Source organism: Myotis daubentonii, chromosome 1 (assembly GCF_963259705.1).
Source record: "Myotis daubentonii chromosome 1, mMyoDau2.1, whole genome shotgun sequence".
NCBI classification, from domain to species: domain Eukaryota; kingdom Metazoa; phylum Chordata; class Mammalia; order Chiroptera; family Vespertilionidae; genus Myotis; species Myotis daubentonii.
Window position 1 is genome coordinate 179,474,459 of NC_081840.1, and position 13,876 is coordinate 179,488,334.

General features: G+C 41.6%; 1 protein-coding gene across 4 annotated transcripts in view; it reads left to right on the plus strand.

The window, feature by feature from the left end:
* TMEM150C (transmembrane protein 150C) overlaps window positions 1–10,017 on the plus strand; it is a 90,283-nt gene extending 80,266 nt beyond the window's left edge. For 3 of the 4 annotated variants that reach the window (XM_059667260.1, XM_059667265.1, XM_059667242.1), the window contains exons 6-8: window positions 23–150; window positions 3,295–3,472; window positions 7,785–10,017. In XM_059667260.1, the coding sequence (XP_059523243.1) occupies window positions 23–150; window positions 3,295–3,472; window positions 7,785–7,993 (515 nt within the window). In that variant the 3' untranslated portion in view covers window positions 7,994–10,017. The remainder of the gene's footprint in view (window positions 1–22; window positions 151–3,294; window positions 3,473–7,784) is intronic. The other variant, XM_059667251.1, reaches the window with a different exon arrangement.
* Window positions 10,018–13,876: the final 3,859 nt, after the last annotated feature.

Genomic DNA, 13,876 nt, shown 5'->3' on the forward strand with positions numbered 1-13,876 from the left:
AACACTTTCTTTTATTCCCTAGCTCTTGTGGTAGCTGTTCTGCGCTTCATACAACTGAAACCAAAGGTTTTAAACCCGTGGCTGAATATTAGTGGATTGGTGGCCCTGTGTCTGTCTTCCTTTGGAATGACCTTACTTGGTAATTTTCAGGTACTTCATTTTGGCCTTTTTCCACCTCTGTCTCACACTTCTCCTACATGATAATCACAGCCGCTGAGGGACAGTCCCTATGTGGCCCATATCATTCTGCATGAATCTTTCAAAACATTGCTAATAGTGGTTCCTGACATGCACAGCTTCTCCAGCAGTCAGCCTGTGTGGTCTCTCAGCCTGGCCTGCCTAACTCTGCATTACACACTGGAAGGTGCCCACTATGCGTTGGAAACACAGCACAGCTGCTGGGAAAAGTAACTACAAACATCGCTGTATATTTTCTACAAAAGGTTTCAAAATGCTTTATACTGTCTTTCATCACAAATTGTATCCTGATGTACCTTTCTAGAAAACTAACAGGATCCTTGCCTATTATTAAACACTGAGCTCCTTTTAGGATGAAAGCTCGCATTTCAGATGAGCAAACTCAAGTTGAAAACCCAGAATTTCTCTAGAACACCTATGACTTGTATAAAGATACACTAACTCTTCTTCCCAGAAACGTAGACGCCTAAGGTCACCACGTTTAAGAATAATTTCCTTTGCCAATGCCATCACCCAACTCTTGACCTGCATGGCTTCATTTGCAGAATAGACAAGGAGACCGCTGCGGTGTTATGGTAGTTGTCTGATTTCCCTGCCTCCACTCCCTCCCAGCATCCTCCCGCCTGTGCTGTGTACTGCTGCCGGACACTTAGCTCTTGTCAAACACCTGATCCAGGACATATCTCCCCCTTCTATTGAGTGAAGTCCAAATGGCATAGACATCCAAGAAAATATGGCAGTAGATTCTCAGAGTGTCTCTTATCCTGACCCTCAGTCCTGATAATTCATTAAACCAGAATTTTTTGACAGATAGGCAATCCCACCAATTCCTCTAACTATTCTAGGTCTCATCCCATGTCAAGCTGGACCCCAAGAAGCCGTATCCATAGGACAGTGAATTATCAGGATATTTTGGGGAGTTTATCCTATCAAACTCCAAAATGTTAGGGCACGGAGCATTTTTATTGAGATTTTGGTGGTCTTTCCCTCACCTGTCTGGGCTGCAGGTGCTGGCATGTTGTAAAGGGCCCAATAACTTTCATTTTTCTCAACCAGGACTTGGATGGAAGTTAATGAGTAAACGTTTTGCTCTTTACTAAAGTCCTAGGAGAAACCCAGGGATTAGGTTGTTTTGGTCAAAGCCATGAATGATGATGCTACATATGAAAAACACTTTCTGGAATATCTACACAGAATACACAGGAAACAAATAACAGATTAGTTGCCTGTGGAAAAACCAGGTGGCTAGTGTATGGAATGGGAAACAGACTTCAGTCTATACATTTTATAATTTTTAAAAGTTTGAACCATGTAACTATATTATCTATTTTTAAATTAGGTTAAAATAATAAATGAATAGAGTTTAGAAAACCAATTTCCTAGAAGTAAAAATTGACTTGAAGAATCATTTTTTGACATAAGTTTTGAAAACATGTCTTTTTAACTATGAGAAAAAAAAGTGTCCTCTTCCAAAGAAGAGGGGAGGAAATCATACAGAAAAAAAAAGAAAGAAAAATTTGTAAAAGGAAAGTAATATTGATTTGATACGACCATTATTCACAGCAGTATCAAATAATAAAACATCTGAAGGCATTGGCAAATCAAAAAAAGATTTTCACCATGTTTTACCATGTTTTCAACATTTTTTTCAAACTTAAAAAAAAACTGTTTTATTTTGGATGGGGCAGGAGAGGGAGAATGGAAGGGGGAGAGAGAAACATTGATTTGTTGTTCCACTTATTTATGCATTCATTGGTTGCCTCTTGTATGTGCCCTGACCAGAAATTGAACCCATAACCTTGGCATATCAGTATGATGCTCTAATCCAGTGGTCGGCAAACTGCGGCTCACGAGCCACATGCGGCTCTTTGGCCCCTTGAGTGTGACTCTTCCACAAAATACCACGTGCAGGCGGGCACGTACAGTGTGATTGAAACTTCGTGACCCATGCGCAGAAGTCGGTATTTTGTGGAAGAGCCACACTCAAGGGGCCAAAGAGCCGCATGTGGCTCGCAAGCTGCAGTTTGCCGACCACTGCTCTAACCAATTGAGCTACTGGCCAGGGCTTTCACCATGTTTTAAAAACTACCTCTTCAAAATAGATTTTTATTTTCCTAAATATGTGTTTTAAAATATATGTATTTACTAAAGGTGCCTTAAGTGACAAATGATATCCCTCCTTATTCATTTATTATTTTAACCTAATTTAAAAAATAGATAATATAGTTACATGGTTCAAACTTTTAAAAATTACAAAAAGTATAGATTGAAGTTTGTTTCCCATCCCATAAAAATGACTGTTTTAAATCAGTGGGTGATGATTTAGGGAGTTTACATCTCTAACACCCAATGGAAATAACTCAAATGGGTCTCCTTTAACCCGTTAGCTCTATAAATGCTGTGGTCACAAATCTTCAAACACTGTTGTCCTTTAATGGGTCTACAGATATGGCAAAAGCTCAGAGGCAGTTTTATTATAACAGGAAAACAAAACAAACCTAGTAACACGCAGACTGTCCATTACTCCTGCAAAACTGGCCTGTCCATATAGTGTGACCACTTCACTGTTTAGTCACACTATATGGACAGGCCAGTTTTGCAGGAGTAATGGACAGTCTGCGTGTTACTAGTTGTCTATGCCAGTGCAATAATGACCTCTTTAGATTTGGTCCTCCTCAGTCAGTAAACACACAGACAGATCCCAGGGCTCATTTCTTAGTCTAAAAAACAAAGTTTGGGGTGTATGTTTGTAGAAACTTTGACATTTCTGTATTTTGGGGGTATAACTTTACTGCCTTTTTCTTTCACTTTTCTAAAAAGCTTTTCTGGAAAATAAATCCAAGGACTAGATTAGCACTGCCTTGTATGTTTTTCAAACACAAGTTTTGGGGGTTGTAGGTACTGTTTATTTCTTCCCCTCCGAGTTCACACCAACCGAGAACTGACCCAAGGAGACAGTGGAGATGAAGGACGCGAATCTTTCTAAAACTCATCGTTTCATTGTTGGGCTGTCACTGTTCCCCCCTAGCTTACTCCATTGGCTTTTATGTTGTGTCTAAATGGGCCTCCGCGCGTTCTTATCTGTTCATCCCTTAGCTCACAAACGATGAAGAAATCCATAATGTTGGCACCTCCTTGACCTTTGGATTTGGCACACTGACGTGCTGGATCCAGGCTGCACTGACACTCAAAGTCAACATCAAGAATGAAGGACGCAAAGTTGGAATCCCACGAGTTATTCTCTCAGCATTGATCACTCTCTGTGTGGTCCTCTGTATCCTTTGAATGCGAAAAGGCTCTTTGCCACTGAGATTAAAATACAGGTAACTGGGAAAATTGCCATTCCAGGTTGGTTAGGATATAGATAGATCATTTCAGAATCTTACGGTAGATAAAACAGAAAAGAAAACGGGTTTAAAAATAAAAACTCTCACGCCCAAGAGGAGAACTGAAAATAAAAATAAGCTCTGCCTTCTCAAGATTGTGTCACTCTGTGGACATGGTGTCATGCACTCTCCTAATTACTAATGACGTAAAAGTTTCCCTCTGTGAGAAATACAGAATGATCAACCAAAAGAGAATTGTGATTTTCCCCCCTCAATCTTGAAAAAATTTCATTTAACTTTATTAATGGCCCTACGATTTAATTTATTCATGCTAACATGAATTTCAAGGGAGAAATAGATTTATGTCTTTCAGGGAAATAAGCTTTTTTAGGAAACAAATTCAAGAATTAGATTACCACTGCAGGTATAGTTGTCCTAAAACATATTTTTGAGGTTTTGACGTGCTGTTTATTTCCCTTCCTCCCTCAGAGATTAAACCAATGGTGAACAGACACAAGGATCCAAATGGGGAGAAATCAGCCTTTATTCCTGGTAAATTTGGAAATGAAAATGCCGCAGGCCTTCATCTCACACCCTGGCATTCAATTTATTCACCCAGTAACAAGTAGAGAAACCAGGGAAAGGAAGAGAAGGGTGCTTCACTCAGTTTAACCTCAAACAGATCAGAGAGAAAAAAGAGGGTTGAGAGAGAGAGAGAGAGAGAGAGAGAGAGAGAGAGAGAGAGAGAGAGACTAGTCTAGGATGGAGCACAGTGACTTCACCTACTGGTGGCATGGCCCAATGGGCCAGCCAATTTCAATCCCACCAATCAGATTGCTTACTCATTCCATGGGGTGGAGTGATCATGAATGTTCACTCCCATAGGAAACCAAAGAAGGGAACAAGGTAGATGGTAGACTGTATGGGTAACACAATTACACATCTTCAGTCACACAGCAGCCAATATTTACTGGGCACTAATAATGTGCCCAGGGTTATCCTAAATACTTTAGATCAAGCATGTCAAACTCAAAGGCTAACACGGGCCAACTAAACAAGGTTTAAGATTATGTAGGCTGCAAAAAAACAAAAGCTTCAATTTTCATAGAAACGTAGGTTTATTTTGATAGAGACATGCTGAATACAAAGGGCTGAAATAAATGAGTAATCGTCAACCTAAAATAATAGAACATTTTAATAAAAATTAATATTTTTCTTGAACATTAACTTACCAGACACTGAATAAACTGCACAAATTAATAAGCATAATGCAAATAAACCTATTTTTCTTCGTCTCCGAAAGCAAAATATTTTCTGTTGCGCACACCAAACAAGTCAGTACAAGACTAATGACGTGGCGATTGGCTGCAAAAATATTCACTGCTAGTATTAGTAGGGAGAAATGGTGCACCTGCGCGTAAGGGAAATGAATGCAACACGATTATAGTAATCAGTCATTAGTGAACGTTGTAGTTCGTTATTAATAACTAGAGGCCTGGGCATGAAATTCGTGCCTGCCCCTCTCACAGTCCAGGAGCCCTCAGGGGATGTCCTACTGACAGCTTAGGCTCACTCCTCTGCGGGAGGTGACTGGCTGATCAGGGGAAGGCGCCAGTCCCATCACCCCACTGCTGCTGCCACTGCCAGCCACTGCAGCCACCAAGGTGTTTTCATTAACATGGACTCCAGTTCCTTCACCACGAAAAAAATGACAACTCTCTTTAGGCATTTTCAAGATATCTCTTTCATAGGATATGACATTTCTTTCTCTTTTTTTTATCCTCACCTGAGGATATTTTTCCATTGATTTTTAGGGAGCATGGAAGAGAGAGGGAAAGACAGAGAGAAACATCAATGTGAGAGGGATACTTTGATTGATTGCCTCCTGCTTGAGCCCTGACCTGGGCCCCTGCCAGGGAGGAGCCTGCAACCTAGGTACATGCCCTTGATCAGAATCGAACCTGGACCCTGCGGTCCGCAGGCTGAGGCTCTATCCATTGGGCCAAACCGGCAAGGGCAGAATATGACATTTCTTAGCCCCTCCAGCAGCAGACCTTAGTTTTTCCTCCAGGAGTGAGGTGGAAAAACCCTAGATCACCTTCTTGGATTCTATTACCCAAGTTACCAAGAACACTGCGAGTGGCGTTCCAGGAGCTTAGCCAATGAGTGGTCAAAAAAGGTGTTTCCTCTGCAGCTCACACGCAGAGGTGGGACTGCCAGTGTGCTGCAGCTGGAGCAGCCCCCCCGTCTGTGTCTGTTCTGGGACTGCTCCAGCTGCCGCGGCTGCTGGGGCAGCCCCAGGCCCCCTGTGTCTGCTCCGAGGCTGCCTGATCAGCCGCTCTCTGTCTCCATCTCTGCTCTAGGCCTCACCTGCATGCGCAGCCTCCTCCTGACCAATCGTGACTGTTATGGTGTCTGGCTAATTTGCATATTACCTCTTTATATATATATATAATGTATAACAGGATATTGTAAAAATTAAGTTATGAAATTTTTATTAAAACGTTTCTTACATACCGTTATATTGTTGGGCCGCAAAAATATTCGTTGTGGGCCACATGAGGCCCATGGGCCTCGAGTTTGACATGCTTGCTTTAGATGTGTCAACTTCCTTAATCTTCACAGGTAAGAGTAGTGAAGCACTGAGGTCAGTTTACCCAAGATCACACAGTATGTGGTGATCTTGATTTAAAGTCAGTCTCAGTTCAATACATGATCTCACCTTAGAGAATGTGGCTTTAAAATATAAAAAGATTTCGTGTTTAGTGATGTTCTTTAGGTAGTGGAGTATTTGAAGTCTTTTATTTCTTCTTCCTTCACAAATTGCCATTAAGTCATTTATTGTTTGGTTGGTTTTTCTTTTGAAGTTCTGCTGTTGCATTAAAGAACATTTAAGAATTTGAAAATCAAGCCAAAAAACTTTGTTAGCAACCTAATAAAATATTTTGAGTGAAAAGGTCAGAACTCTGCCAGTATGAGATTTGAAGATTCATTCCTTCCCCATTAACCTAAGTAATACTATTGCTTTGGCAATATTTTGAACCCTGTACAGACTTTAAATTATTCTGAGTGTGTGAGCTTATACCAAGTGATTCTGCTCCATGTTATTTCTGAACACTTGGAGCCACTTCTTGGTTCCCAGATGAATGGATCCAGGTCTAATCTGGAGAGCAAAGTTTGGGTGAAAATTTCCCAAGATCTTAAGTCTAAGTTCTTACAATAGAACTAATTCTAAGGGGGTATTTCTGCCTTTTCTAAATACAGTTATTTAGTCCTTGATCTCTTGTTCTTTCACTAAGTCTTTCTCAACACACATACTCCATGTATATTCAGGTGCAGGAATCTTATGTGTTTTTTTAAATTAAATATTTTCATTTAGGTACAATTTTTAAATATGACACCATGAATGAATGAAACTAACCTATACAGTATTGTCTGAAATACGATAGTGAAAACTAGACAGAAAAGGAAGAGGGACCACTTAAACATTATTAGTAGCACTGCAGAGAAAAATGTAGCTTGTATGGAGGTTCAAAATTGTTTCTGCAGATAGAATGATGACTATGCATCCAGTCATTTGCAGTGATTTTTAAAAAGATAACTTTATTTTTCTGGCCAACTACTTACTTTGGTATTGTGACTCTTGCTAACCTCACAGCTTATTAGGCAGCCGTGGAGTATAGTGGTTGAATGCAAGGCCTGGGAGTCGAAGTGCTTGTGTTTGAATCCTGGGTCCACCAGTTACAACCTGTGTGACCTTGGGCAAATTACCCATTTGGCTTCAGTTTCCCTATTATTTATTTTTAGTTTCCCTATTTTTTTTTAATGTTTTTATTGATCTTAGAGAGCAAGGGAGAGGGAAAGAAACATCGATGTGAGAGAGAAACATCAATTGTCTGCCTCCCCTATGCACCTGGGCATGTGCTCTGATAGGGAATTGAACCGGCAACCGTCCGGTGCACAGAAGTACACTCAACCACCTGAGGCACACCAATGAACTAATGATGTTATTAGGGTTGTTAGGAGGATTATAAGTTAGATTTTCCATGAAAGCACCTAGAAGCATGTCTGGCACAAAGTAAGAGCTCGATAATGTGATCAAGTGCTGTTCCTGTATGTTCGTGTTCAGCAAGCTCTGTCAAGCTAGCTCTTGCTAGCGAGGGGCAGAGCCAAGCTTTTCCTGTAACCTGTCCCTGCCCAGAAAAGAGCCCAGTTTTCACGTGGCTGTTAGAAGTACTTTCCTTAACTGCTCCTCCCCAGACTTCATCCTCATGGCCCAAGGCATCCACATGTACGCAGCCAGGGTCCAGTGGGGCCTGGTCATGTGCTTCCTGTCCTACTTTGGCACCTTCGCTGTGGAGTTCCGGCATTACCGTTACGAGATTGTTTGTTCTGAGTACCAAGAGAATTTCCTAAGCTTCTCAGAAAGCCTGTCTGAAGCTTCTGAATATCAAACTGACCAGGTGTAACCTATCAGTTTTTCCTTGCTGGTGAGCTGGGTGTGACAGTGGGAGGGGCCAGGAGGGCACACCCACTGGACTTGACACGTAACCTCATGACAAATTTTACACACACACACACACACACACACACACACACACACATGTTCGTGGCCACATTTGCCAAATGAGTTTTTCCAGGGCGAGTTATTTCTGTAACAAAAAAGCACAAGCCCTTACATGTCAAAACACACGCTGTTACACTGAAAATGTATGCACGACAGAGCAAGAAGTTTGTGTATGATCACCAGTTTTTTCCCCTCTCCCCCAGTACTCCCTGCTCTTCATTCTCTTCACGTTTCACACATTGCGATCACCCTACCATAGGGTAGAGCAGGCCAAATGTATTATGGGAATAATGCCAACTCCCGAAGTTGCCTTCAGATCCCAAGGGCTTGGAACCAGCTGCTGAGGAAGTTCTGAACCTGGCACTAATACTCTTGAATGTACAGTGTGTCGTCTAATTGGATGGAAGCTGCACAGAGGTTGACCCTGGGTGACCTGTGGGAACACATGTGTTCGAGGATAGAACTTCCCCACAAAAACTCCATCACTACCCAGTGGTTGGCTGTGGGGATTCACTGAAAGAGGAACACGCTATGAACTGTGAGAGTGAAGCCCACCGCCGTGATTCGGACTTGACTGTGACCAAGAAATACTTCCAAATGTGAACGTGTGTGGTCTGCTCAGCATGGAACAGGATGGGACAGCGAGGGTGTGCTTTCACTGTTGCTTCTAGAGTATGCTATCTATCATTTTTGTTTTCTAGTTCATGGCTTGCCTTCTTTTTTTAAAAATAACTACCAAGGGTCTCTCAAGGCTTCATGGACAAAGATGTAGGCCAGAAGCAAGAGATGAGCTTGTTTTGGTTTCAATCATGATAAAAGAAAAAGACAAAAAGGTGACCTGCAGGCTTACTGTGCTGCTTTTATGTTTGAGGTTAAGACTATGTTCACAGAAAAGCACAAAGAAACGTGTGGAGGTCATGAAGGAGCTCCTGCTGGCCATTTATTAAAGACAGGAGTTTCCCAGCATCTTGTCACAAGTCCAAGTCAGGGGAGAGTTTCTTCCTATGTGTCTATAGGTCAAATTTTGTATTGGGGGTGGTGGTGAAGGGCTTTTCAGATTCGGAACTTGTAGAAGCCAATTAGAAGATTACCCCCTCCCCCTACAAATTGGCACCGCAGCCCCTAATGCCTAACGTGCAGCCCCACCTGCTAAGAGTGGGGAACTCAAACTGTAGGCCTGGGCTCTTGAGGCTGTGCTTCATAGAAAAGAATAGAATTATAAGTTCAACATGTGTTGGAGGTTGGCCACGCTGACAGTCCCTCCCCGAGTGCACTTTGTTTTAAGAAATCCCCAAATTTACTTTATAGGGGCTTGGGATTTCGTGGAATATAATGTGAAAACATTTTTATTTTTAATTCAACCCAAACTCAGCTTCTTGAGGAGCGGGGGTGTCAATGACTTTTCATCTCTGTGTTTATCTCCACCTCCTACACAGGGCCTGGCACATCATAGGTGCTCAACAAATGTCTGTTGAACAGAATTATTGGTCATTTAAGAGTAGGAAAAAGGAGTATCAGAGAAAGACTCAAAGACAAGCGAGAGAATGGAAGGTGACTGTTCCAAGGAAAACGCGAATGGTAGGAGGAGTGAGAATACTTAAAATTTGTGAGGAAAATAATCAAGCAGAGAATATTCTATTATAAAGGCATCTTACTGTAAATAGTTCAAGGTGACATTTATCATTTTGGAATACTGCTTTTGAGTTTTTTTGTTTTCATTTTTATATTTTAAAAATTTTATCAGAGAACAAAGATTTATGAAGTTCTCTGTTACTCTATACAATCCAAATTAAACAGCTTTTGGTGATGCACTGTACACTTTCTTATGAGCATATCTTATATAGCACATTTTAGCAGAATCAAGCAATGACTGACATTATTTGTTGGGATCTGACCACTAAATAAAATTTTTATGCGGAATTGTGATTTGTTTCTTACACCATCTCTAATATTGAAGCACGTGTAAACTCAATAAGACAGTATGTGGAAATGAACTTCCATGTTATATTGGTAACATATTTTTAGGGTGTTTTCCTACAGCCACAACCAATTCTCTAATTTTCTGGACACCAACTGGATGTCCTATAATTCACTTTATTTCTGACACTAACTCCCAAGGTTACTGTTAGACCCCCATGGTTTAAGGGCATTCACAAGACTGCCCTCACTTCAGACGCCAGCTGCTAGTATTGGGCCCCAGGTTACACATACTCCATCCAACTTGGTTATAAAGTTGGGTAGTTCCCACCACTCCCTTCACTTAAGTTCGATAATTTGCTAGAATGGCTCACAGACTCAAGAAAACACTTAACTTCCATTGGGCCTGGGAGAGGGAAGGAGGAATTTGTGGGCATGCCAACCTCACAGCATTTCAATGTGCTCACCAACCCAAAAGCTCTCCGAATCTCACAGTTCAAGAGTTTATAGATCTCAGTGTTCCTGGAGGTTGGTCCGGAGGTCTAATCACTTGGGCTTTCAGTTTACCAGCTCCGTTCTAAGGCTATCTCGGAGCCCCACCCTAAGTGGCCTCACTCATTAGCATAAACTCAAGGGCTCATTATGAATAACAAAACACTCTCCTATCAGGAAATTCCAAGAGTCTTAGCCGCTCTGCACCAGGAACTGAGGACAAAGACCAAATATATTTTTGTATTATACCACACATATAAACAAAGATGAAAATTACCTCCTGGGAGTTAAGAGCCAAAGCTTTCTTCTAAGAAGCCAAGACCAGAGAGTCTGCCTTTGGAATGAGCAGTCCTGGAGGATCTAACAGATGGCCTCCAGAGAACAAAGTTTGAAGTACATTAGACTATGTTTTTGGTAGTCTAGGAAAACCTCCTAAAGGAAAAACGTTCCCCTCCTGGTTAAGAGAGAAATATATTTTTTTAATGTTAACATTTTAAAGGTTCAATCGTTTTTTTTATTTAATGGAGAACTGACAGCGAGGTGAAGTTTTATTACCTGTGTTATTTATTGAATTTTCTTTGCTCCTGGTATGGGAAAGTAAAACCTTTATATCCTGAAATGAGTCATCTATTGGTTGTAATGGAGCTGGAACACCACTGTTTATTTTATTTCTGTCCTTAGGCATTGTGTCAGGATAGGTTGGGTTTTGCCATCCCAAGATAAAGCTATTAAAATTAAAGTTCATTTCTCATACTAGAAGTCTTCCCAGGTTTCGCAAGGCGCTCTGCTCATGGCTATGGCTCAGGCCCTGGCTGATAGAGGCTTCATTTCACACATGCTTCCATCCCTGCTGACAGCCTAGAAAACGTGGCAGGCTGCTCACTGGCTCTTAAAGGTTTGGGAAATGGCACATCACTTGGCTCACATTTCCTTGGCCAGGGCAGATCACATGGCCGTATCTGAGAGTGGCCCTCTTGCCATCTGCCCTGAAGAGGAGAAATATTTGTCAACAGCCTAGTGCCCACCATAGGCTTCATGGTGTGTTTTTCAGGCTTCTTGGTCATTGTCATTCTTTGAAGATCGGTAAAGAACCCATCATCATGCAGAAACTGAGGAAGGCAGCCATCTAAGGAGTTGGGATAGGGCACCAAATTACAAGTATGAAGAGCCATCCAAGTAGTAATTAGAGAAATGGAATTCCACTCAGTCTAAGGACTCTTGGCCACATCTAAAATGTGTTGTATTCCCCGAAGTAGTGGGAACCAACAGTTGGGGAGAAAGAGAATTCCACATGAAATGTTTATTTTCACAATCCTCAGCACCATGTGAGTTAAAATGTCCCATTAACACTCCTCAAAGCTGAGGTTCCAAGAAATAGCAAATATCCAAATGTGAAGTCCAAAAAAGGGAGTTAGGGAGAAAAGGCTAGCTAGGTGAGTGGTTCCCAATGTGGGGCACATGCCCCACATGGGGGCAATTTGATATTTAAGGAGGACATTTCGAGAATGAGTTATTAACAGTGAATTTTTTGCATTTCGTATGGCTCTAGGGGCCTCATATACAGTAAATAAATATATATTGTGACATGCATTTCAGTTCTCTATTATGTGTTTTGAAACTTAACTTGCTACTTTTTCATGTCACTTTATATCATTATTTTTTCAACAATTTCTTAGTGGTTTCTTCCTCAGTACTTCATCTGCCTTTCATTCTTTTCTCTCTTTCATGGACGCCATGTTCTTTGGAAACTTCATCTTTGGAAGGTTCTTTGGACCAAGTTCATGGCCTTTTAGGCTTCCTCCACGAGAATAGGAGTTCAATTTTTGAATAATAAGAATTATATGTCATGGGGAGCGGGCAGGGGGCATCAGGATTTTAGAGATCCTTAGGTGGGGCATGGCCAAAAAAAGGTTGGGGACTACTGGGCTAGGTCCATCGCTGGAAAAGCAAAGATCCTTTTATCAGCATAGAGCATGCTTTTATTTCTTCCATCTTTAAAAAAGAAAAAGTCCCTATTTTCTGCCTCTCATCACTCTCTCCTATTCCCTCTTGACCACACTCCAAGCATGCTCTTGCTCCTACCACTTAACTGGAACTACTTTACTCAAGTTCTCCAAAGACCTTGTAATGTTATATGCAGTGGTTAGTTTTTTCAGTACCTTATCCAGATCCATAAGCACTTCACAATTCGATCACCTTGCTTAAAACATTTTCTTCACTTGTCTTCCAGAGCGCTGTGCCCTCTTAATTTGCCTCCTCAACCACCTTGGCTGGGCTGTCTCCCCGATATCCTAATATTGGAGTGCCCGAGACTCAATCCTCAGAGTCCTTCCTTCCTCTCTACACTCACTCTTTTGGGAGCCTCAATCAGACTTCTAGCTTTAAATACTGCCGTATGCTGACCTCTCCACCTGAATGCCAGACCTGTACATTCAACTACCTTTGTACCATCTCCACTTGAAGGGCACCTCAAATTTAACACATCCTGATCTTATACCTTTAAAATATTTTTTCCTGAGTCTTCCCATCTAAGTTAAGGACAACTCATCTCAGTTGCTCAGACAAAAACTTTGAAATAATCCTTCTCTCCTTTTTTTTAATTTCTCACATATCCCACATTTGTTAGCAAATGTAGTTTGCTCTATCTTAAATTACACCTGCCTTAAGTAGGTTGCTCAGTTGGCTGAAGTGTCATCCTGTGCACCAAAAAGGGGGCGGGTTTGATTCCTGGTCAGGGCACATACCTAGGTTACAGTTCGGGGGCGCATATGGGAGGCAACCAATTGATGTCTCTCTCTCACATCAATATTTCTCTTTCTCCCTTCTTCCCTCTCTAAAAATCAATAAAAGATTTAAAAAAATAATACTAAAATTTGTCTACTGCTACCATCTTATCCCAGTCACTTCTCTCTCCTGGACTTTTACAATAGCCCACAAATACTGATCTGCTTCCATTCTTGGCTCCCTTCAGGCTGCCCTCAACACAGCAGTCAAAATGATCTTGTTTAAAGCTAAATTAGATCACCTCTCTGCTTAAAACCCTCCAAAGGCTACTCTTATACTCAGATGAAAAACCCCAATCACTGAAACGCCCTGCAAGGCCCAACCAGACATGCCTCTCCTCGGTTCATTCTCTGTTCCAGTCCCCCCGCTTCCTTGTGTTCCCCTGACAGGCATACTCTAGCCTCAGGACCTCAGCACTTGCTGAAACCTCTGGCCTGGACCATCTTCCCCCAGGTATTTTAATTGCTCACCTTCTTCACATACTCAGATGTTACCTTCTCACTGAGACCTCCCTCACCTTAAAATGTAACGCCCCCAAAGCCCACCCTACCACTATGGCTCTTTCCAGCTTTATTTTGCTCTATAGTGTTTT